Source organism: Myotis myotis, unplaced genomic scaffold (assembly GCF_014108235.1).
Source record: "Myotis myotis isolate mMyoMyo1 unplaced genomic scaffold, mMyoMyo1.p scaffold_m19_p_1, whole genome shotgun sequence".
Classification (NCBI taxonomy): Eukaryota; Metazoa; Chordata; class Mammalia; order Chiroptera; family Vespertilionidae; genus Myotis; species Myotis myotis.
This window is the reverse complement of record NW_023416313.1, coordinates 180646002-180670228: the sequence shown is the minus strand read 5'-3', so window position 1 is coordinate 180670228 and position 24227 is coordinate 180646002. Positions and strand designations below refer to the sequence as shown.

The window sequence follows — 24227 nt, the reverse complement described above, 5'->3', positions numbered from 1 at the left end:
GGTAAGTGCATATTTTTTTATTGTATAATTCAAATAAGTATCTATAGAGCCTTATGTGAAGATGATTACATGTGGATCTGTCTAATGCAGACAGCGGGAGTATTATGAGGCTGGCGTTTGTTGACACTAGAGAGAGAAAACAATTTCAAAGCCCATCTGTGATTTTGGAAATTTAATTAGTCATTTGTAAGGGATAATTTAACATATACTAAAGTAATTTCTTCATTATGATTACAGAAATAACGGATGGGTGCTAGGGGAGAGAATAGGAGAATATTCATTTTCTGAGAACTTGCTTTATTTTTGGTGCTTTTCTCTTATTTGTTTAAATAGTGCTTGGTCCATCCTGCTAGATCGCTCCCAGACTCGCCTACAGATAGTATTGATCTCACCTGAATTATTTATCCCAGTTGAAGATGATGCCATGGAAAGACAGAGACTCATTGAGGCAGTGCCTGATTCTGTGACACCACTGATTATCTATGAAGAAACAACAGACATCTGGATAAATGTATGTCTGCTCTCCTGTGCTTGGTTAGATATTTTCTCAGAAAGCTAAAGCAAATGAAATTTTATAGCAGACTATCAAGATGAATTTTTAAGTTCACAGTAACCACGAATATTATTTACTTAGTTTTAACATTTCAGATTGGAGTGATGGTTCTAGAATAATGCAATGGTTGTAGATAGAAAATAGATGCCATTGAAATGACATCTTCTTGGCTGCAGGTTTACCCTTGTTCCTAGACACAGATATTGAAAGCACAGCCTCATCAGTGCCTCCGAGAGGACCATAAGAGTTCTGTGTAGAAAAGACTTTCTCTTTTTGTTGGCAAATTATACCAGAATATACCAATTTGGGTTGAATTGTGCATTTTCCAATTTAGTGGGGAAAACTTAAGATACAAAATAAAGCCAGCTCATTCTCTTGCTGAATATAAACTTTATAAGATTCACCTAAAACAAACATCTGTTTTCCCTTCAACTGTTAGAATATTTTCCTATGAAAAAAATGTTAAAAAATTTTTCCTCATAATTTCTGTAATAAGATTTATATTCTTAAATAAGCCTCATGCTATGTTTCAAGGATTACAGAAATGGTGGGTAAGTAAAAGCTTTTGGCATTTTTTTCTCCATTTGGAAACATTTATTTCTCAATGCATGAAGTCTTTGACTTAAATAAGATAAATCTGAAATGCCTAGGCAAAATCGTAATTGTAAATATACCATAGCCCCTAGCACCATCAGTTACTTATACTTCAGAATATGCTTATCAAGTCTTTCTCTAGCTTAATTTAATTGTTTACATAGTATTTCATTAATCTGTATATTAAATTAAGCTATTCATTTTACAGATCCATGACATCTTTCATGTTTTTCCCCAAAGTCATGAAGATGAAATTGAATTTATTTTTGCCTCTGAATGCAAAACAGGTTTTCGTCATTTATATAAAATTACATCCATTTTAAAGGAGAGCAAATATAAACGATCCAGTGGTGGGCTACCTGCCCCAAGTAAGAAATCCTTTTTTACTTAAAAAAGAAAAAATGTTGGGGGCAGAAGGTGGGAGGGGCAGGGGTAATGTATTGTCTCTTTTATATACTTTATAAGCATCAATACTGCTTCATTAAACTCAGTGCACATACTAAAATACAAATATGTGTATGTATAACAGCGTAAGACAAAGATGTTTTGCTTTGTTTTTATGAGTATGTTTATTTTATTTTTGTTGTTGTGAATCCTCACCTGAGGATATTTTTTCCATTGCTTTTCAGAGAGAGTGGAAGAGAGGGAGCAAGGGAGAAGGAGAAAGAAAAGAGAAACATCGATGTGAGAGAGACACATGGACTGGTTGCCTCCTGCATGCTGAGTGTAGGGGGTAGGGGGAGCAAACCCACAATCCAAGTATATGCCCTTGACCGGGAATTGAACTGAAGACCTTTCATCATGCAGTCCAAATCTAACCATTGAGCAACATCTTCCAGGGCTAGTATGTTTATTTTAATGCTTGCAAACCCTAATTGAAAATTACATTCCAAGAGAGTTGAGTTGGCATCAGCCATCTTGCTTGTGCCTCATAGGACAAAGTTCTTTTTTTTTTTTTTTTTTTTTTAATATATTTTTATTGATTTTTTTACAGAGAGGAAGGGAGAGAGACAGAGAGTTAGAAACATCGATGAGAGAGAAACATCAATCAGCTGCCTCCAGCACATCTCCCACTGGGGATGTGCCCGCAACCAAGGTACATGCCCTCGACCGGAATCGAACCTGGGACCTTTCAGTCCGCAGGCTGACGCTCTATTCACTGAGCCAAACCGGCTTTGGCAGGACAAAGTTCTTGATAGAAATATCTTAAACTGTTGATAATGAATGATCTCTGGGTGGTGGGATTACTTAATTTTTACTTTCTGCTTTTGCCTTAACTGTAATTTTTAATTGACTTAAACTGAGCCCATGTCATTTTTAGATTTAAAAAACTATTTTTAAATGTAATTTATAGTTATTAGATATTTTTACTAGATTTTTTAATGTCACCATCTACACTGAAGTTTATTTATAATTATAGCTCTTCAGATGGATATAATTATGTTGGTCCAAAGTGAAATTAAGTATTGTCAGCTGAAGTTGGGTTGCTTCCTCTTTTTGGCTATTGTGAATAATGCTGCTATGAACATGGGTGTACAGATGTCTGTTTGAGACCCTGCTTTCAATTCTTTTGGGTATATACCCAGAAGTGTAATTGCTAGATGTTATGGTAATTCTATTTAAAATTTCTTGAGGAACCATCTTACTCTTCGTTTTCTATTCCTATTAGCAGTACACAAGTGTTCCAGTTTCTCCACATCCTTCCAATACTTGATTATTTTCTGGGGTTTTGGGTGACTTTTTTTTTTTTAATAATAGCTATCCTAGTGGGTGTGAAGTGGTATGTCTTTATGATATATATATATGATATATATATATATATATATCATATATATATATCATATATATATATTTTTTAAATATATTTTATTGATTTTTTTTACATAGAGGAAGGGAGAGGGATAGAGAATTAGAAACATCGATCAGCTGCCTCCTGCACACTCCCTACCGGGGTTGTGCCCGCAACCAAGGTACATGCTCTTGACCGGAATCAAACCTGGGACCCTTGAGTCCGCAGGCTGACGCTCTATCCACTGAGCCAAACCGGTTAGGGTGGTTTTGATTTATATTTCCCTAATGACTAGTGACATTATGCATCTTTTTATGTGCTTATTGGCCATTGAATATCTTCTTTGGAGAAGTGTCTGTTCGAATCCTTTGCAGAGTTTTTAATTGGGTTGCTTGGTTTTTTGTGTGTGTGTGTGTGTGTTTTTTAACATGGCCTTTTAAATATTCTTATTTGGGAAACAGCTACATCTTAGGACTAGCAAAGTAAATACTACATATGATTCTATTCCTTTCCTTAGCCTAATTTTTTTTAAAAAAATAGACAAGATCTTATATATTTAAGACAGAGTTTCTTCCCTGAGACCCTTAGTTTAATGTGGCCCTTAGTGTGAAATTGTGCTACCAATTCCTTTATTGTTGAGAAATTAAATCACTTATGGAATTCCAGAAAATTTAGTGATAAAGACAGGTCAGAGAGCTGTGAATAGTAGTTAATTAAGTAAAATTCTTTGGGTTCAATAATATGAAAATGATAACTTAAAAAGAAGAACTGTTGCTCTGGCCGGTGAGGTCAGTGGTTAGAGTGTCAGCCTGCACACCCAAATGTCTCAGGTTTTATTCCTGGTCAAGGGCACATACTTGGGTTGCAGGTTTGATTCCCTGGGAGGCAACCAATCAATGTGTCTCTCAGATCAACATTTCTCTCTCTCTCTCTTTCTCCCCTTCCCCCATTCCATCCCTTTCACTCCTAAAAATCAATGGGAAAAAATAAAAGAAGAGCTGTTACCTCAGTTAATACTCATCTCAGAACACCAAGCTCCTGTTCCCTCTCCGTGTCTATTTCTGGGTTCCTCAATTTGTCTACCTCATCTTTCCCTTTTCCTCCTTTTTTTCCTTAGTCGTTCTTGTTCCAATTCTTCTTCCTTTTCCATGATGTCCACTTTATTTTCCTCCTTCCTTTTTTCTTCCTTAAGTGGTTATAATGTGAAACAATTAGTACTTGTTATATATTTGTTAAATGTTTATTTTCTGGCCATCAAATTTAAAGTACTAGGTTGAATTTTTATATCTAAGAAAAAGAAAATAAGTCAAAAATTTTTTAACTTGAGTGGGCTTAGCTAAGAGCCTGTACTATCTTATTATTTTATGTCCTCAGCTGTCACTTCCATAGCCATAGTTAGCAGCAGCTAGGCAAAGAGAAATCGTTTCCATTTTTCAATCTCCTTAAACCACCGAGAGAGCCTTATCTGCCAAGACAAAATCTCATAAAGACAAATGGGGCATGTTGGCATTTAATATGGTAATACCTGATATATTTTTAGCAAGTGAAGAACAATTATATTAAAATTTTCCTCCTTAAGTAGTTTATTGCATTTCTAGAAGAAATGCCTTGTTGACCCATTAGACTTCATTTGTCTAACCAAATGTCTGTGAATGCAGGTGCTTTTGAGTTCTTTTCTGGCTTTGCCATGAAAATCAATTTTGCTTTTTCACTTTATTTGCATGGATCATTCCATCATTATTCCAGAGTATTATGAAGATGTATAACTTGAATTTTTTAAACGGTTGACCTTTTCTTTTCAGGGTGAACTTCACCTAACATTAAATTAACCATTTTTAAATGAACATTGGCATTTAGTATATTCACAGTGTTGTGCAACCACCACCTCTAACTAGTTCTAAAACATTTTCATTATCCCAGACATAACTTGACATTTTAAATATACTTTTTTGGAAAAAAGAGTTTAGAATACTATTCTTTATTGTTTCATTTGCTTATATAGTCTGGTATAAAGTGCTGACTTATAACTATATTATCTTTAGGTGATTTCAAGTGTCCTGTCAAAGAAGAAATAGCAATTACCAGTGGTGAATGGGAAGTTCTTGGCCGGCATGGATCTAATGTATGTTCTTTTATTCTGCTGATATGTTTGGTCCACATCTGCTATGTGTATGTAGTGCAACTTCATATGACCCCAATGTTTTGAGTCTTAATTTAAATTATAAATCTCACCCATTTTATAGCCCTGGTATTAGATGTGTACTGGTTATTACAGGTCACCATTTTCAAATATTGTGTTGCTACTTAATAAGGGAAGGGCTAATCCATGCTTCTCAAACTTAGCAAAAATTGTAAATTAAACTACAGTTTGAAAACTACTTTAAAGGTCTTACAAACTACTCATGTCATTTCTATATTAGAAGTTACATTTACTGCTTCTGAGGTAGTGATTCTCTTTCATTCATCTGTTTATCTTATTTCACAAATTTAAAATTTCATCCACCATCTGCAATGAGAAATTTATACAGAGAGTAGATTGATAGGGAAAAGGAGGGAAATTCACCCTCTGTTTCACTCTCAGCATGTAGCTTTCTGTGGTTATTGAGTGAATTCTAATTTTTCTTTTGACTTTCATAGTACCTCATGTTGGTTTCAACTTTCAGTTAAGTGGTCAGTTTTATTAAGTCTCTTAAGAACTCCATCCTTTATATGTGTGAGACATACAGTTAAATTGATGTATACTACCAGGATTTAGTGAAGGCCTATTTTTTCCTCAAATTGATTTGGAGATTTATTGAAGGATTGTGTATACTAGCTACTAGAGAAGTCACTCATAGTCCCCGGGTGATTGAGAAAGAATGAAGATCCAGGTCCCAGGCTTGTTTTTGTTGGTAAAAATTGTAGAATATTATAGACAACCTTTAAAGTCTAATTATCACTGTTTCACATGGTCTTCTGGTTATATATTCAAATAAAAATTTTTTCTGTTTAGGGACTTTGGATGTTGTCAACTGAGAAAAAAATCTTATTGTGGTATTCTAAGTTTTTATAATAAAAAATTATACTAATGTAAACTTTTTTGAGTTCTGAATGAACACTTAAGAGATCTTATCCATACTTATAAACTATACCAATATTGAAACTATGGTTGAGTTTAATTATTCCCCAACCCAATAAATGAAACACTTTTGCAGATTTGTACAGAAGACCAAAAGTACTATCTAAGATAATACTGCAGTAACTGAGAAATATATAGGATGCTGAAATTAGACTGTGTTAAGTGTGCATGAATGGTTGGCCTAAGCTGCAATATAGCTATTATTTTTCCTATAGATGGTTGTCATTTTAACAGAATAATTCTTGTATTTTAAGAAAAGCATACATTCTGACCATATAGGAAACTCTACCAATAGTGTGCAACTCTGGTGTCCTTTTTTCTTCTGGACAGGATCTGTTCTTAGCTATAAGTCATAAACAAACCCGACAGGAACACTTGTGGAAATTTTTTTAAAAAGAGGCACAAGTCAAAGGATGAGTCACATGATTCTGAATAAAACTGGGGGTTGTTGGTTGAATTACTGACCTTGCCAAGGTCATGCCAGCTCTGATTTTTATGTTGTTATTTTGACAGATCCAGGTTGATGAAGTCAGAAAGCTGGTATATTTTGAAGGCACCAAAGATTCTCCTTTAGAACATCACCTGTACGTGGTCAGTTATGTAAATCCTGGAGACGTGACAAGGCTGACCGACCGTGGCTATTCCCACTCTTGCTGCATCAGCCGGGTATGAAGTTCCTGTTTGAAAAGGGTTTCCTGTCATAGAAAAAAACCTCTATTCTTATGTTACTCCTTTTGAGTAATGTGGAAATCGGTCAAATTGGCTTGCAGAAGTCTGATTCTCGGGAAAAACTTTGAAAAGTTTAACATTAACTTCAGCATTGTGTGTGTACATAAATGCTCAGACTCTTATACTCCTCCTGTGGCATCAGAGCACATATAGTAGCAGATAACATTTGTTACTGTTCCCTGGGGGAAAAATAACTGTTTCTTCTTTCTCTAGCATTGTGACTTCTTTATAAGTAAGTACAGTAACCAGAAGAATCCACACTCTGTGTCCCTTTACAAGCTGTCAAGTCCTGAAGATGACTCAACTTGTAAAACAAAGGAATTTTGGGCCACCATTTTGGATTCAGCAGGTACTCATTCCCCTGAACTGATCTTAAGTAGGATTAGCACTTTAATTATTATAGGCAACCTTATTGTAGGCTCTAAAACCTGTGTGATATGTCCACATTCCCATCTCTCACTACGCCTGTTTCCGAGCTGCTGGCTTTCTGATTGATCCCACCCCTCCTCTTCTGACAACTACCAAGTAATGTGGGCTACCTCCCACTCGAGGCAGGAGCAGGTCTGGAAGGCCTTTTTTTAAAAAAAATATATATTTTTATTGATTTCAGAGAGGAAGGGAGAGAGAGAGAAACATCAATGATGAGAGAGAATCATTGATCGGCTGCCTCCTGCACACCCCCCACTGGGGATCGAGCCCGAAACCCAATGTGTCCTTGACCAGAATCGAACCTGGGACCCTTCAGTCCGCAGGCCCGACGCTCTATCCACTGAGCCAAACCAGCTAGGGCTGGAAGGCCTTTTTGAAAATAGGATTAAAGTAGTCAGCATATCAGCCAGGAAACCATTTGTTTACACATTTGGATGATTTTCCAGGTAAACAAATGAGCTTGAAGATAATGGTACCCTGAACTAGTAATACTCTTTGAGCAGTGAAGCTATAACTTTAGGGAATAACCAGCTGATAACTTTCTTAAACTTTTAAAGCACTTGGAATGGCCATAAAAGAACTCCTGTTCTCTATGGAAGTGAAGAGCATGGTTAATTATCTATTTTTAAAATGTTTGATTTCTTAAACAAAAAATGTACTAATTTTATCTTTTAATCCAGTTAAGTATTTTCATGCATTAATATTTGCTAAGGGATTAAGAATTAGTATAAAATCACAGTATGTAGGTATGTTCTAATGTGCACAATAGAATTTTTAATATAGTGATGATGATGCTTAAACTGTAACATCATCCAGTACACACACAGACTTAGGATAGGTCTGTAAACCAAAGATTGATCATGACTTTTTTCTGGCTTCTGGTTAGGCTTATTCTCTAATTATCAGAAACAGATGTTTATTGAGCACTTGCCTTGAGCAAATTAAAATGACTAAGTTAAATTTGTGCTTTCAGTTTCTAATCAGATATATGTATTAAACATCAACAAGTTACACCGAACTGAGCACAAAGTATTTGTATAGTTCTGCACAATAATCCTATGTTCCAAGGATTATTCAGAATATAGTATGTTTATTTCTGAAATAGATAGTTTGATATGTTCATTAGGTTTTCTTTTGTACAGATAATTTTTTGCTTATCATCTGGAAGGGGGATGGTCAGTTATTTGTGTGTGAGTGTGGGTTGTTGTTTTTTTTAATTTACTTATTTATTTATTTTTATCTATTTTTTTTTTACTTATTTATTTATTTATTTTTGAGTGTGGGTTTATTTTTAACTTGCTATCATATTGTAGAGCTCCTATAACAACTTTTCTTACAGACTCGGTATGTTATTTCCTTGCAGGTCCTCTTCCTGACTATACCCCTCCGGAAATTTTCTCTTTTGAAAGTACTACTGGATTTACATTGTACGGAATGCTTTACAAACCTCATGATTTACAACCTGGAAAGAAATACCCCACTGTGCTGTTCATATATGGTGGTCCTCAGGTGGGTATATTTTATTACATATGTATAATCATTAAGTGTGTTTTACATACAAACATGATTCACATTTGTATTATAGCTATCTACACATAAATCATGAAAATGTTCAATTAGACTTCTGTTAAGAACTTGAAGGCAAATCTTTATAAACTTAAAAAAAAAGCTTAATACAAAGAAGCTCAAAAGAGAAATTACAGGACATTCTAAGAAGCTTTATATGTTTTGTTATATTATTTTGATGTTAAGGCTAAGTTTTTCCTTTCCAGTGAAGAAATGATATGTGAAAAACACAGTATAAAAACTCTCTGGTTATCTAGAGTTTAAGACTAACAGATAACCTCATATTAGTGTTTAAGTTTTAAAAGTCAGTTGTTTAAGTTAAGATTTGAGCATTGTTGAGCCTCTGCTATTATTGACTCTGGCTTATGTTTTAATTATCCAGTTTAGGAGTTTAGGAAGCTGGCTAATTTGTAAATCAGTGTCAATTTCTTAATTTACAGTAAGAACTGTAACTGTTGTGGGGAATGAAATACTCATTTCAGTAGGAAAATATGTTGTTTTCTATCTAAAGAAATTTTGGGGGGAAATGGAAATAATTAAATTTCTTGGTAAATAAAAAGAGTTTTAACAGTTATTTTTAGAAAGCCATGGTAACATGATGAATTTCCACTCTTCATTCTAAGCTGTATCTCTTAAGCAACTAGAATACTTTTACTAGCTAGTTAAGGCAACTGCTATACTACTATTCATCACTGTAAAAAGTTTAACCTTGATTTTCCTTTCTCTATATTAAATATTAGCATGTGAGTATTAAGTACATTCCATTGTCTATCAGAGTAAAGTATTTCGGGTCAGTGAATTGGTTAATTGGTAATTTTTTAAAATGTTTATTCTTGATTATATATCTTACATTGAGCCATTGAGGAAATTAGAATATAATTACACTGTTTTGTACTCAGTAAATATCCTTTACAATTATGCCGAGTTATTTAGTATCTGAAACTATATCTAGATTTCAACTCATCCAAAAAATAAAAGTAAAATAACTACATAAACCATAAACTCTCAGCAATGATCTATATAAAGTTAAATCACTTTGCCATCGTTAAGTGTGTTTTACAAACAAACATGATTCACATTTGTATTATAATGATCTACACATAAATCATGAGAATGTTAAATTAGACTTCTGTTAAAAACTTGAAGTCAAATCTTTATAAACTTTTTTTTAAGGCTTAATACAAAGAAACTCAAAAGAAATTACAGGACACTCTCAGAAGCTTTATATTTTGTTATATTATTTTGTTTTTAAGGCTAAGTTTTCCCTTCCCAATGAAGAAATGATATATGAACTATGTGAAAAACACAGTATAAAAACTATCTGGTTATCCAGATTTTAAGACTAACAGATACCTCATATTAGTAGTTAAGTTTTAAAAGTCTAAGCCAAATGAAAAGACACTCAAAATCACTAGTCATTAGGGAAGTGCAAATCAAAACCACAGTGAGACACCACATCATACCCATTAAGAGAGCTGTGGTCCAGTCACTATGGCAGTTCTTTAAAAAGTTAAACAGAATTACAGTCTGATGGACAATCCCATTTCTGGTGTATATGCAAGGCAGATATGTGAACAGACACTTGCACTCCAATGTCCATTGCAGTGTTACTCATAGTAGCGAAAAGGTAGAAGCAACCCCCAGTATCTATTGACAGATGAATGGGTAAACAAAATGTGGTACATGATGGAATATTATATAGCCTTAAAAATATAGAACATGGATGAACCTTGAGGACATTGTGCTAACTGAAATAAGCCAGACACAAAACGACAAATATTGTATTATTCTACTTGTATGAGGTACCTAAATAAGCAAATTCATAGAAACAAAGTAGAAGTTGTCGGGGATTGAGGGAGAAATAGGAAGTTCTATTTAATAGGTATGGAGGGAGTTTCTGGTTGGGATGATAAAAAAGTTGTGGAAATGGATAGTGGTAATGGTTGCACAACTGTGTGAATGTACTTAATGCCACTGAACTGTACACTTAAAATGGCTGAAATGATCATTTTTTTAAAATATATTTTTATTGATTTCAGAGAGGAAGGGAGAGGGAGGGAGAAATATCAGTGATGAGAGAGAATCATTGATTGGCTGCCTCCTGCATGTTACCTATTGGGTATTGAGCCTGCAACCTGGGCATGTGCCCTTGACCAGAATTGAACCCGGGACCCTTCAGTCCGCGGGCCAACACTCTATCCACTGGGCCAAACTGGCTAGGACTGAAATAATAAATTTTATGTTATGTATATTTTACATAATAAAAAAAATCTTAGTATAATTTAAAAAATTGTTTGTTTGGAATACTTTATGAACACAACTGGAGTCTTTGGGGTTTTCTATGTACAGTATCATGTCATGACAGTTTTACTTCTTCTTTTCTAATTTGGATGCCTTTTATTTCTTCTTGTCTGATCGCTATGGCTAGCACTTCCAGTACTATGTTGAACAGGAGTGGTGAAAGTGATCATCCCTGTCTTGTTCCTGTTCTTAGGGGAAATGGCTTTAGTTTTTGCCCATTGAGTATGATGTTGGCTATAGGTTTGTCATATATGGCCTTTATCATGTTGAGATATACTTCCTCTATTCCCACTTTGCTGAGGTTTTTATCAAAAAGGGGTGTTGAGTTTTGTCGAATGCTTTTTCTGCATCTATTGATATGATCATGTGATTGTTGTCTTTCAATTTGTTTATGTGATGTATCACATTTATTGATTTGCGAATATTGTACAAGCCTTGCGTCTCTGGAATAAATCCCACTTGGTCATGCATGGTACATGATCTTTTTAATATATTGCTGGATGCAATTTTGCTAATATTTTGTTGAGGATTTTAGCATCTATGTTCAGGGATATTGGCCTGTAATTCTCTTCCTTTGTAATGTCTTTATCTGGTTTTGGAATTAATTACTGCCTCTATGTCATCAGTTGTTATTGGACTATTCAGGTTTTTTGATTCTTCCTGATTGAGTTTTGGGAGATTGTATTTTTCTAAGAATTTGTCTATTTCATCCACATTGTCCAGCTTGTTGGCATATAGTTGTTCATAGTATTTTCTGAGGTGTCAGTGGTTACTTCTCTACTTTCATTTCTGATTTTATTTATTCGAGTACTCTCTCTTTGTTTCTTGATGAGTCTGGCTAATGGTTTATCAATTTTGTTTAGCCTTTCAAAGAACCAGCTCTTGGTTTCATTGATTTTTTGTATTGTTTTTTTAGACTCTATGTTATTTATTTCTGCTCTAATCTTTATTATTTCATTTCTTCTACTTACTGTAGGCTTTTCTTGTTTTTCTCTTTCTAGTTCTTTAAATTGTAGGGTTAAATAGTTTATTGGTGATTTTTTTGTTTTTTGAGATTGCCTGTAGTGTGCTATGAACTTCCCTCTCAGGACTGCTTTTGCTATGTCCCAGAGATTTTGGGTTGTTGTGTGTTCATTTTCATTTGTTTCCAGGAAGTTTTTTTTATTTCTTTCTTGATCTCATTGGTAACCCAATCTTTGTTTAATAACATGCTATTTAGCCTCCATATGTTTGAATGTTTTGGGGCGTTTTTATGTAGTTGATTTCTAATTTCATTCCACTGTAATCTGAGATGATGCTTGATATGATTTCAGTCTTCTTGAACTTGTAGAGACTTGTTTTGTGTCCTAACATGTCGTCTATCTTTGTGAATGATCCATGTGCACTTGAGAAGAATGTATATTCTGCTACGTTGGGGTGAAATGTTCTATAACTGTCAATTAAATCCATCTGATCCAGTGTGTCTTTTAGAATCTCTGTTTCCTTGTTAAGTTTTTGTCTGGAAGATCTATCCAGTGAAGTCAGAGGAGTGTTAAAGTCCCTACTATGACTGTATTGTTGTCGATCTCTCCGTTAAAGTCCTCTAGAAGTTTTTTTATATATGTAGGTGCTCCTATATTAGGTGCATATATGTTTGTTGGATTGATCCCTTTAGTATTATGTAATGACCTTTGTTGTCTCTTGTAATAGCCTTCATTTTAAAGTCTATTTTGTCAGATATGAGCATTGCTACTCCAGCTTTTCTTCTTTTCTATTTGCATGGAAAATGTTTTTCCATCCCTTCACTCTCATCCTGTGTGCCTTTTGTTTTGAGGTGGGTCTCTTGTAGACAGCATATACTGGTAGTTGGATCATGTTTTTGTATCCATTCAGCTACCCTACGCCTTTTGATTGGAGCATTTAATCCATTTACATTTAGGGTTATTACTGATAGGTACTTACTTATTGCCATTTTAACACATTAAGCGCCCAGCCTGTTTTGTCTTCCAGACAGAAAGTATAGTGTCAGTCACCGGTGACTGGGCGCTTAACGTGTTAATTCTGTATGGCTAGGTTTCTCTCTCTGTTTCTTCTTCTCATTACAGCAATCCCTTTAGCATTACTTGTAATGCTGGCTTGGTGGTGATGTACTCCTTTAGCCTTTTTTTGTCTGGGAAGCTCTTTATTTGACCGTCTTATTTTGAATGATAGCCTTGCTGGATATAGTAATCTTGGTCTCAGATCCTTGCTTTCCATCACTTTGAGTACTTCATGCCATTCCCTTCTGGCCTTTGGAGTTTGATGAGAAATCAGGTGTCAGCCTTATGGGAACTCCTTTGTAGGTGACAGTTTTCTTTTCTCTTGCTGCCTTTAAGATTCTCTCTTTGTCTTTAATTTTTGGCATTTTAATTCTTTGTCTGGGCATGGGCCTGTTCGGGTTCTTCTTGTTTGGGGTTCTCTGTGCCTCCTGCACTTGTGTGACTTTTCCCTTTACCAGGTTAGGGAAGTTTTCTGCCATTATTTCTTTAAACACCTTCTTTATGCCTTTCTCCCTTTTTGCCTCTTTTGGCATACCTGCTATCCTAATATTGTTATGTTTCACATTGTCCCACAGCTCCCTTAAGCTGTCCTCCTGTTTTTTAATTGTTTTTTCTTTTTAGTTTTCTGATTGAGTGATATTTTCAACTCTGTCTTCTAATTCACTGATTTGATCCTCGGCTTCCCCTAATCTGCTGTGTATTCCTTCTAATGTGTTCTTTATTTGTGTTCTGTCATTCTTTATCTCAGACTGTTCTTTTTTCATAGTTATTATATCTTTCTTCATGCTGTTGAGCATTTTTACCATCACTATTCTGAACTCTGATCCAGATAAATTTTTTATCTCTGCTTTATTTATCTCTTCTTCTGGAGAATTCTCTAGTTCTTTCATTTGGGGGTTGTTTCTTTGTCTCTTCATTTTGGCTTTCCATTTGGGTTTGTGACTATGTATTAGGTAGATCCTCTACACCTCTCTATGAACTCAACTGTACTTTCTTGCACTTATAGAAACAATTCCTTTCTCAAAGTGTTCCTTAGAAACATTCAAATTTGGTGAGGCCATAGGAGAAGCTGACATTCAGTTTGCAGGGAGATTTCCCTAGGAGACTTTCCATGGTAGAATGCCTCTGGCACTTCACCCCACAGGGAAATCAATTCATCCTCTTGCTGGATGACTCCATTTGAGTTTATTACGAAAAGGCTCCTTTCTAATGGCACATAATAGCCTTGTGAAACTTGATTAAATCATGTCAGTGGCCCTTGTTTGTTTTTGGTGTGTAGTCAGGTCAGAGTGTCACAATTCAAGGCCTGGCCAGCGTGGCTCAGTGTTTGACCGTCAACCTATGAACCAGGAGGTCACGGTTTGATCTAGACAGTGAGGATATCGCAGTGCACAACTCAGACTAATGATCCACCCTTATAAAGCTTAATGAGGAAAATAACAAGTAGACACAAAATACATATTACTTCATAAATGGAAGGCTATGAATAATTGTTCGGAAAGAGGATGGCAAAATCACTAAAATGGAAGTTTCAATAGGAAGGTAAGGAAAAGTCTCTACAGAGGATGAGAAAGAATGAGCCACATTAAAGATCTAAGGGAAGAGCATTTCAGAAAGAGGGAACAGTAAATGTCAAGTTCAAGGTCCTGTGGTTATAATCATAGTTGATAATAAGGTTAGAGTACAGTGCATAGGGAAAGAAATGGTATGAGATGAGGTCAGAGAAATTGCCAAAGGTCAGACAATGTAGAGTCTCAAAGGCAATGGTAAGGAGTTTACCATTGGAGGGCACTAAGCTACAAAATAGTAGCTGATTTACATTTTTAAAACATTGCTCTGCTACCTTATGAACAGACTATTGGAGGACAAGAATAATAGAAACAGGAAGACCAGTTTGACAGTTGTTACAGTGGTACTGATGTCTAAATGTTCAAAACGAGAAGATTTTCTACACCTCCCACCCCAGTCGAACCCAATAAATGCTCGGTAGCTATTTATTGAGGGAAGGTAGTGTTGATTCTTATTTTAATTGATTTTTTAGAAAGAGACTAACATCAGTTTGTTGTTCCACTTGTTTATGCATTCATTGGTTGATTCTTTTAGATGCTCTGACCAGGAATCAAACCTGCAAGCTTGGCATATGGGGACAACACTCAAACCAGTTGAGCTATCTAGCCAGGGCCAATGTTGATTCTTGTTTAACTCCTGACTGACTTGGCTTTCCCATTGGTATCAGCCAGAGAAAACTTCTTTCTCATTTGCCAGGACTTTTTTGTTGTTGTTTAATATCTATCTAGTGTCCGCCAAACCTTGACCTTCTGTAATTTTCTTCCCACTAATTAAAGTCCTCTTTTCACTAGATAGTTTATTCCTGGTGAAACACAAAGCTACATTTAATTTCCCAATCATTTTTATGTATAGTTTTTGGGCAATAAAGGTATTTAAGAATTATTCTGCCTTTTGCACTGATTTTTGTAATAGGGAAAAAGTACCTAGACTAATCACAGTATTTTATTAAAATACTAAGTTTTCCTACTACTGGTCAAAGATAAACCCAGAAGAGATAGGTAGGGAAGAAAAATGATCTATTTATCCTCGTCTCTACCATTTGACACAGTTCTTCAGGGTAGAAGTAATCATTTTAGTAACTTTGTGTATGGGGTAGGTTAAATCTCTTGTCTTATATGTAATTAATATCTAGGTTATAGTTTTAAAATCATTTAGTTGCTCAGTAATTGCCCTGAATTAAGTGTGAAGTTAAGAAAGAAAAGAAGTACCCTCCTACCTAAAACCATGTCAGTGTTTCCTTGTCTTTGGATACGTAAGATTTGGAGGCAAAGAAATGTGGACTTGGAGAAATCTGAGGCCAGCTTGCTCCCTGCAGGCTCACGATCAACCATCCCACATAGAAGAAAAAGAACAGAAAGAAGAGCCTGACTGGCGTGGCTCAGTGGCTGATCATAGACCCATGAACCAGTTCAATTCCAGGTCAAAACACAAACCCAGTGTGTGGGCTTGGTCCCCAGTGTGGTGCGTGTAAGAGGCAGCCGATCAATGATTCCTTCTCATCATTGATGTTTCTCTCTCTCTCTTCTTTTCCCTTCCTCTCTGAAATCAATAAAAATACATTAAAAAAGGAAAAAGAAGCAACATAAACATGACAAGATTTAAGTTAATTTAAAAATAAGTGGAGGGGGGGAAAGAGTTGTAATCAGTGGGCATTAAGTCTCAGTTAAGCCAGATGAATAAGTTCTAGAGATCTTCTGTACAACATTGTCCTATAATTAATGATACTATATTATTTTAAAGGCAAAATAATGTTATAAATTTAAGCTTTCTACTTTTCAAAGTGTCCTGCTTCTATTATGCTTTTGTATGCTACCATATAATAAATTTCACTGAAGTTGTATTTCTTCCTCAGGTGCAGTTGGTGAATAATCGGTTTAAAGGAGTCAAGTATTTCCGTTTGAATACTCTAGCCTCCCTCGGTTATGTGGTTGTAGTGATAGACAACAGAGGATCCTGTCATCGAGGGCTTAAATTTGAAGGCGCCTTTAAATATAAAATGGTGTGTGAACATACAAACATTTTTCTTTCAAAGACACATTTTCTGGTGCATTGTTTGGTGTGAAATCCCAGAGAGAGAGAGTCGGGGGAAGGGTCTGTGAGTGAATGAGAGAGAGTGTGTGTGTTAGAGTTTGGGGATGGGAGGGAAGATGCATCTTGATATTCACTAGGCTAGCTCGTATCCACTTGTATATAATTTTGGGGAGCTGAGATAGAACCACCTTTACATAGAAATAGCCTCTCTTCCTTTTTTGTATATCCAGCTTAGCCAGAAGGCAGCAACATTTAGCTTTCAGCATCCTGTACACTATTGAGAGGAATAATTGAGATTTGTTCTGTCCTCTGTGAAGAGAGAAACCAACTGGTTAGTGCCTTCCTTGTGACAAGCCTCTTTCTCTCTACAGGAAGCTTTAAATGCTACCTTTTAGAGATGCCCCATGTCCTTTCTGCTGCTTTGGGAAATGATGAGAATCCGATGTTCCTTTTGCACAGTAAGGCAATTACTGTGTTTGCCAGTGTATTGGACATGCTGAGTAAGACATGGGGATTTTCTCCCACAGCCAGTTCTTTGACCCTATGTTGTATTCTCATGTAAGTTTTTTGTTTTTATTTTTGTTTTTTGCTCAGTGAAGTGAGATTGTGTGCACTGGCAGGCCTAGTAATACAGACAGGGTGGAGGTGGTAGGAATTAAGACTTCATAGGACTTTAAAGAAATGGTATGTTCAGTTCTTAGAGATATACTACGGGGAAACAGGAGGATAAGGCCTCAAGAGTGATTCCTTCGACTCTACTGCATTACATTTTAAAAAGGAGAAGTGAAATTAGTCAACCACTTAAGGGGGCTAATTTTTTGCCTTTGGGTATGGGAAGGCTTGTTACAAGGAAGATGCTGACTCTTAGCAGACAACAGAACAAATGGAACAAGTGGGAAATACCCATATGGTAAGGGACAGTTTGGGTTGCAGTAGGAAATTATGACTAAGGGATAACTAAACTCTAGGGCAGACTAGCAACAGAAGCTATAGGCTCCTATCTCTAAATACAGTTTTTAAAAAAGTTTTTTGGGCAGTGAGTTCTAATCTAAAAAAAACTACAGGTATTTTTAATAACTTTTTTTTTAGCTTCAGAAGCACTCTTATAATGAGACTTTTATTCATTAATCAGTGAAATGTTCTCTCTTTTTTGACAGGGACAAATAGAAATTGATGACCAGGTAGAAGGACTCCAATATCTAGCTTCTCGATATGATTTCATTGATTTAGATCGTGTGGGCATCCATGGCTGGTCCTATGGAGGATACCTCTCCCTGATGGCATTAATCCAGAGATCAGATATCTTCAGGGTATGTGACTTCCTAATGCACTTTTGGTAATAAGGATAGAATTTTCGGTAAATTGAGGATATAAGAAAATGATGATTTTTCTGAAGTTTTACAAAGTTGGCATTATTATGGAATGTTAGGATTTCTGTGGGGTTTTTTTGTTTGTTTGTTTTGCTTGTTAATCCTCATCTAAGGATTTTTTTCCCCCCTGTTGATTTCTGGAGAGAGTGGGAGAGAGAAAAAAAACATGGACATGAGAGAGACACATTGATTGGTTGCCTCCCCCACATGCTGCTACTGGGGCTAAGGAACCTGCAACCGAGGTACGTGAACTTGACCAGACATTGAACCCTTGACTCTTTAGTTCTCAGGCGATGCTGTAACCACTGAGAAAACTGGCCAGAGTGGTTTTTGTGTCTTAATAGCAATGTGAGCCGAAACCAGTTTGGCTCAGTGGATAGAGCGTCGGCCTGCAGACTGAAGGGTCCCAGGTTCGATTCCGGTTAAGGGCATGTACCTGGGTTGCGGGCACATCCCCAAGGGGTGTGCAGGAGGCAGCTGATCGATGTTTCTCTCTCATTGATGTTTCTGGCTCTCTATCTCTCTCCCTTCCTCTCTGTAAGAAATCAATAAAATATATTTTAAAAAAAAAATAGCAATGTGAGATAATAGAAATATCTGTCAACTTGTGTATCCATATGAGCTGTATATTTACATGTTGGCTATTTTTTTAAAAACCACTTGTTGGCCTAGTTGGTTGGCTCAGTGGATAGAGCGTAGGCCTGTGGACTGAAGGGTCAATTCTGGTCAAGGGCACATGTCTGGGTTGTGCACTCAATCCCCAGTGTGGGGCGTGTAGGAGGCAGCTGATCGATGATTCCCATCATTGATGTTTCTATCTCCCTCTCCCTTCCCCTCTGAAATCAATAACAATATATTTTAAGAAAATAGATGCTAACAGTGGTTAAGGGAGTGGGAATTATGAGTAGTGGGGTTTTTTATATAGGGTAGGGCAAAAGTAAGTTTACAGTTGTTCATATGAAAAATAAAACAATCATTAATAAATAATAATATAAGAATAAACTGTTTTATGTACTCATAACTATAAACCTACTTTTGCTCCACCCTTTATTTCAATAACATCATTTTATTTTATAGTGAGAAATAATTTTTACTTTTAAGAATAAATATGGCCCTGGCCGGTGTTTCTAAATGATTAGAACATAAGCCCACTCATGGAAGGGTCACAGGTTTGATTCCCAGTCAAGGGCACATGCCTGGGTTGCAGGTTCGATCCCTGCCCCCAGTTAGGGCTCATGCTGTAGGCAACCAATGTTTCTTTCTCTCTCTCCTCCTCCCCTCCCTTCCACTCTTCTACTCTCTCTAAAAAAGTCAATGAAAAAAAATATCCTCAGATGAGGATTAACAAAAAGATTTTTTAAAAAATGATAAGGTTTTATTTTGTTTTAATGTATATTCAGTTAATCTTTATTTATAATAACCACAAGGTGAACTCTGAAAACTATCGTAATTTCTCCAGGTTTATAGCTGTCAAGAATATAATTATAATATTTAAATATAAAAGTGCGTGTGGGAACCTTAAAATGAGGTAACTATCTAATGCTTAAATATATTTCATTTATTACTTTAAATTCTGTACTGCCAACAGAAGCTTAAAAAAAAAAAAAAAGATTGTTTTTTCTATATAAAGCTGACACTTCTAGCACATTTTTCTCCAGTGGCAGGAATGAGTTTATACTGAGGCATTCATATGTTCTAGTTCAGTATACCCTTTTAACAAGCATGCTTATATTTCAACTAGCCCATATTAAGGGTTTGGTATACAGCATGCCTATGGAACAAAACGTTAACTGACTCACAAAGTATCAAGTTCTTGACCTTGGCACTCCACTTTGGTTTTTTGAGTGTCCTAAGACCATGTAGCTCCAGTAGTGGAGCTAAAGCCTAATGATAATATTAGCCTATTAACTTGCAGTTAATACCTCTTTGCTAGCCATTCTTTTCTGGACCACACTTGACTATCACTATTGTCGTATGCAGGTTGCTATTGCTGGAGCCCCAGTCACTCTGTGGATCTTCTATGATACAGGCTACACAGAACGTTACATGGGTCACCCTGACCAGAATGAACAGGGCTATTACTTAGGATCTGTGGCCATGCAAGCAGAAAAGTTCCCCTCTGAGTAAGTTTAAGCTTTTAAATTAAGATGATAAATTTAAAATTTTATTTAATAGTAATGAAAACTACAGATACTGTAACCATGACCAATATTTTATAGAATACTAATATGGCATGGGTGATTCTCAAAGCTGAATTATAGGCCATTTCCTATCATTTGTGTGTGGGTTTTTTTTTTTACAAGTTATATTTGAAACAATTTGCTTGTGCTATAAAATAAGTTTAAGTGCACTACTATTTAAGGTGGAAAAAATTTTTATTTCTGCGTTATTTTACAAATAATGTTTATGATTTTTCATTTTCTGGGGACATGCCATTATTATTGACTAGAGGCCTGGTGCACGAATTTGTGCAGCAATGGGTCCCTTGGTCTGGCCTGTGGGATCGGGCCGAAACCGACTCTCCAACATCCCCCAAGGGGTCCCAGATTGCAAGAAGGCACAGTCCAGGCCAAGGGACCCCACCGGTGCACGATCAGGGCCGGGGAGGGATGCGGAAGGTTAGCCAGCCGGGGAGGGACTGCAGGAGGGTTCCAGGGTGTGTCCCGCCCATCTCGCTCAGTCCTGATGGGCCAGACCCCAGCAGCAAGCTTACCTACCAGTCAGAGCGTCTGCCCCCTGGTGGTCAGTGCACATCATAGTGACTGGTTGACCGATCGACTCTGCCCCCTGATGGTCAGTGCATGTCATAGCGAGCAGTTGAGCGGCCTTAGCATATTATGCTTTGATTGGTTGAATGGATGACCGGACACTTAGCATATTACATATTAGGCTTTTATTATATAGGATGTGTGCTAATATCTTAATAGCAAATTGGACAATGTTCTTTTTATTTTTTAAATCTTTCATACACGTAGCATCTGGTTAATATTTTACAAATATATTAATATGGAAAATGTTGAATCCTTGTTCTACAGTATAAGGAGGTTAGCATAGGTAATTGTGATTAGTTTAAAGGAGTTAAGTGGTTTTCTCTCAAACTCTATTTTGCCTAATCCTCTGATGTTTCCATTTCTCCAGACCAAATCGTTTACTGCTCTTACATGGATTCTTGGATGAGAATGTCCATTTTGCACACACCAGTATATTATTGAGTTTTTTAGTGAGGGCTGGAAAACCATATGATTTACAGGTGAGTTTTTCTACATTTTTAAAATAAATAGTGATTAGTGTTTGATTACTTCAAAATACAATAAATTATGAAGCAAGGCCTAATTTCCAGCTGTGACCATTCTTTGTTTAAGAGAACTAAAGTAATAGGCCTAGTTAATAGTACCCCTAGTTGGATAAAAATTAAGATTCTGTTAAAGTCAGGCTGAAGACTGGCCTATTGGATTCCATGATGTGTGTATCTGTATCTGCTTTCAGTTTGTAGTCATGGGAAAGATGGCAGGAGTCCATTTCTGTCCTCCTTTGATTTTCTTCTTCCCCTTGGAAGGGTGAGGAAATGTTACTTAACTACATTGTTGTGCAAAGGAGTTTTAGGACCTGATTGCATGGTCTTTTTATATATATGTTTTTTTATTGATTTCAAAAAGGAAGGGAGAGGGAGAGAGAGATAGAAACATCAATGATGAGAGAGAATCATCGATTGGCTGCCTCCTGCACACCCCCTACTGAGGATCAAGCCCACAATCCAGACATGTGCCCTTGACCGGAATCGAACCCAGGACACTTCAGTCTGCAGGCCAGTGCTCTGTCCATTGAGCCAAACCAGCTAGGGCTACATGGTCTTTAATTTAATTTTATATTGATATTAGAGTAGAAACCAGAAAGTTATTACACACCTTCATTGCTCCATTACTCAAATAAAAAGGTTTTAAGAAAAACTCCTCCTCCTTTCTATTTCTTACGCAGATTATATGCTCATAAGAAATGAAAAATATTACTTTTTCCTTTTTTGTTTCAGTAGGTAAACTATGAGGTAGAGCAGCAACTATCAATCATTTTGGTCCCCTTTACATATCAGCTTTTGTTTATGTGGTTTATGTCTATCAGTATTTCTTGTATAAGATATTAATACTATTAAAAATATTAGGCCTTGGCTGGTGTGGCTCAATTGGTTAGAGCATCATCCTGTGCACCAAAAGGTTGCTGATTAAATTCCTGGTCAGAGCACATACCCAGGATGTGGGTTTGATTCCCAGTTGGGGTGCGTACAGGAAGCTATCCATCAGATGTATCTCCCTCACATTAATGTTTCTTTCTTTCTCTCTCCCCCTCCCTCCCTCCCTCTCCCCCTTCCCCCCCTCTCTCTTTACCCCCCCTTCCTCTCTCTAAAATCAACTTTTAAAAATTGTTTTAATTTAAAATATTTATTTAAAGTTATTACATGTTAACGAAAATTACATTTTTATAGGAGAGGGGAGATAATGTCTGGCTTAATAAGGAAGACACCTGGATTTTTTTTTTTTTTAATATATATTTATTGATTTTTTACAGAGAGGAAGGGAGAGAGATAGAGAGTTAGAAACATCGATGAGAGAGAAACATCGATCAGCTGCCTCCTGCACATCTCCTACTGGGGATATGCCCGCAACCCAGGTACATGCCCTTGACCGGAATCGAACCTGGGACCTTTCAGTCCGCAGGCCGACGCTCTATCCACTGAGCCAAACCGGTTTTGGCGACACCTGGATTTTTATAGCTACTTCCAGTGCAGTCTGTTGTGAAATGTTTTGGCTAAAGTATGTGAAGAAAATTCAGCCTTACAGAATATATATTTAAGAAATGGGAGGTTTAGAGTTTTCAGATAATTGTGGTTATTCTTCTTTGGTACCACAAAACTGGACAAATGGTAGTTTCTTAATGGTGGAATCTGAGCCATATCTATAAACTTTTCATACTCTGTTACATTATCATCTGTTGGATCTTGTACTTCAAATGGATCTTTTACCGTGCATTGGTCATCTGGAAAATTCTGGTTCACTGTGTATTGCCAATCTTCTGAATGTTGACTCATTTAATTATGTAGTATTTTAAAACTCACATGAAAATTCCACTGATCTCATCAGAAAAGTCTCTTAAGTGCATATTGGGAAGCTCATGAACTAGTAGTGGTAGATGTAAGTTTTCCAAAATTTTAATTTTCTCAACAAAATTTATCATTGGCGCCTGGCCTTTGTGGCTCAAGGTGGTTGAGTGTCATCCCATGGACTCAACCCATCACACTCTGTGGCCGAGCAGTTGAGAGTCAGCCTATGAACCAGGAGGTCATGGTTCGATTCCCAGTCAGGCAGGGCACATGCCTGGGTTTTGTGTTTGATCTTCAGGGGGGGCGAGGGGCAGGCGTGCAGGAGGCAACTGATCGGTGTGTTTCTCTATCAGTATTTCTATTTCTTTCCCTTCCTGTCTCTGAAATCAGTAAAAATATTAAAAAGAAAAAAAGGCAAAAAAAGGATATGTACAACACCAACAACAAATTTATCATCAGCAACAAACACTGTCAGTGTTATCCTTGAAGTGACCAAGATCACTTCATTCATTTTTGAGAAAATGTTTGCCACATACCCAAATCTGAATCATCATAATTGTCAGCCATTCTTTCATGTTAAAAAGTGGCAGTTAGGCCCTGGCCGGTTTGGCTCAGTGGATAGAGCGTTGGCCTGTGGACTCAAGGGTCCCGGGTTCGATTCCGGTCGGGGGCATGTGCCTTGGTTGCGGGCACATACCCAGTGGGGAGTGTACAGGAGGCAGCTGATCGATGTTTCTCTCTCATCGATGTTTCTAACTCTCTATTCCTCTCTCTTCCTCTCTGTAAAAAAAATCAATAAAATGTATTTTAAAAAAAAAGTGGCAGTTAGAAAGTGGCAGTTCAGCTCGCAACTCAGTTGCACACATTGATTGTTTTTCTTGAGACATCTGATAGAAGTAATTTATGCGTTCTTTCCATTTCATCACACAGAATATTAAAAAGAAATCTACTCAAGGGTTGCAATTTAAGAAAATTTATTTCTAATTTTTTTGAGACTTAAGTAAAATTGGCATTTTTCCTTTTTTTTTTTGGCATTTTTCCTTTTTACTGCAATTATGTGGTGGTGAA

The 24227-nt window shown here is 36.5% G+C and overlaps 1 protein-coding gene and 1 non-coding gene across 7 annotated transcripts in view; both read left to right on the top strand.

Moving 5' to 3' along the window:
* Positions 1 to 24227, top strand: part of DPP8 (dipeptidyl peptidase 8) — a 70152-nt gene that overhangs the window by 39345 nt on the left and 6580 nt on the right. For 5 of the 6 annotated variants that reach the window (XM_036304975.1, XM_036304945.1, XM_036304954.1 and 2 more), the window contains 10 exons: positions 334 to 511; positions 1356 to 1515; positions 4979 to 5058; positions 6568 to 6720; positions 6997 to 7132; positions 8576 to 8721; positions 16519 to 16665; positions 17855 to 18007; positions 20048 to 20190; positions 21206 to 21317. In XM_036304975.1, coding sequence (XP_036160868.1) covers positions 334 to 511; positions 1356 to 1515; positions 4979 to 5058; positions 6568 to 6720; positions 6997 to 7132; positions 8576 to 8721; positions 16519 to 16665; positions 17855 to 18007; positions 20048 to 20190; positions 21206 to 21317 — 1408 coding nt within the window. Of the gene's footprint in view, positions 1 to 333; positions 512 to 1355; positions 1516 to 4978; positions 5059 to 6567; positions 6721 to 6996; positions 7133 to 8575; positions 8722 to 16518; positions 16666 to 17068; positions 17229 to 17854; positions 18008 to 20047; positions 20191 to 21205; positions 21318 to 24227 lie in introns of those variants that run through there. The other variant, XM_036304982.1, reaches the window with a different exon arrangement.
* LOC118661997 lies at positions 15874 to 16006 on the top strand. Its single transcript, XR_004969564.1, has one exon. It is a non-coding gene; the product is annotated as a small nucleolar RNA SNORA38 (small nucleolar RNA).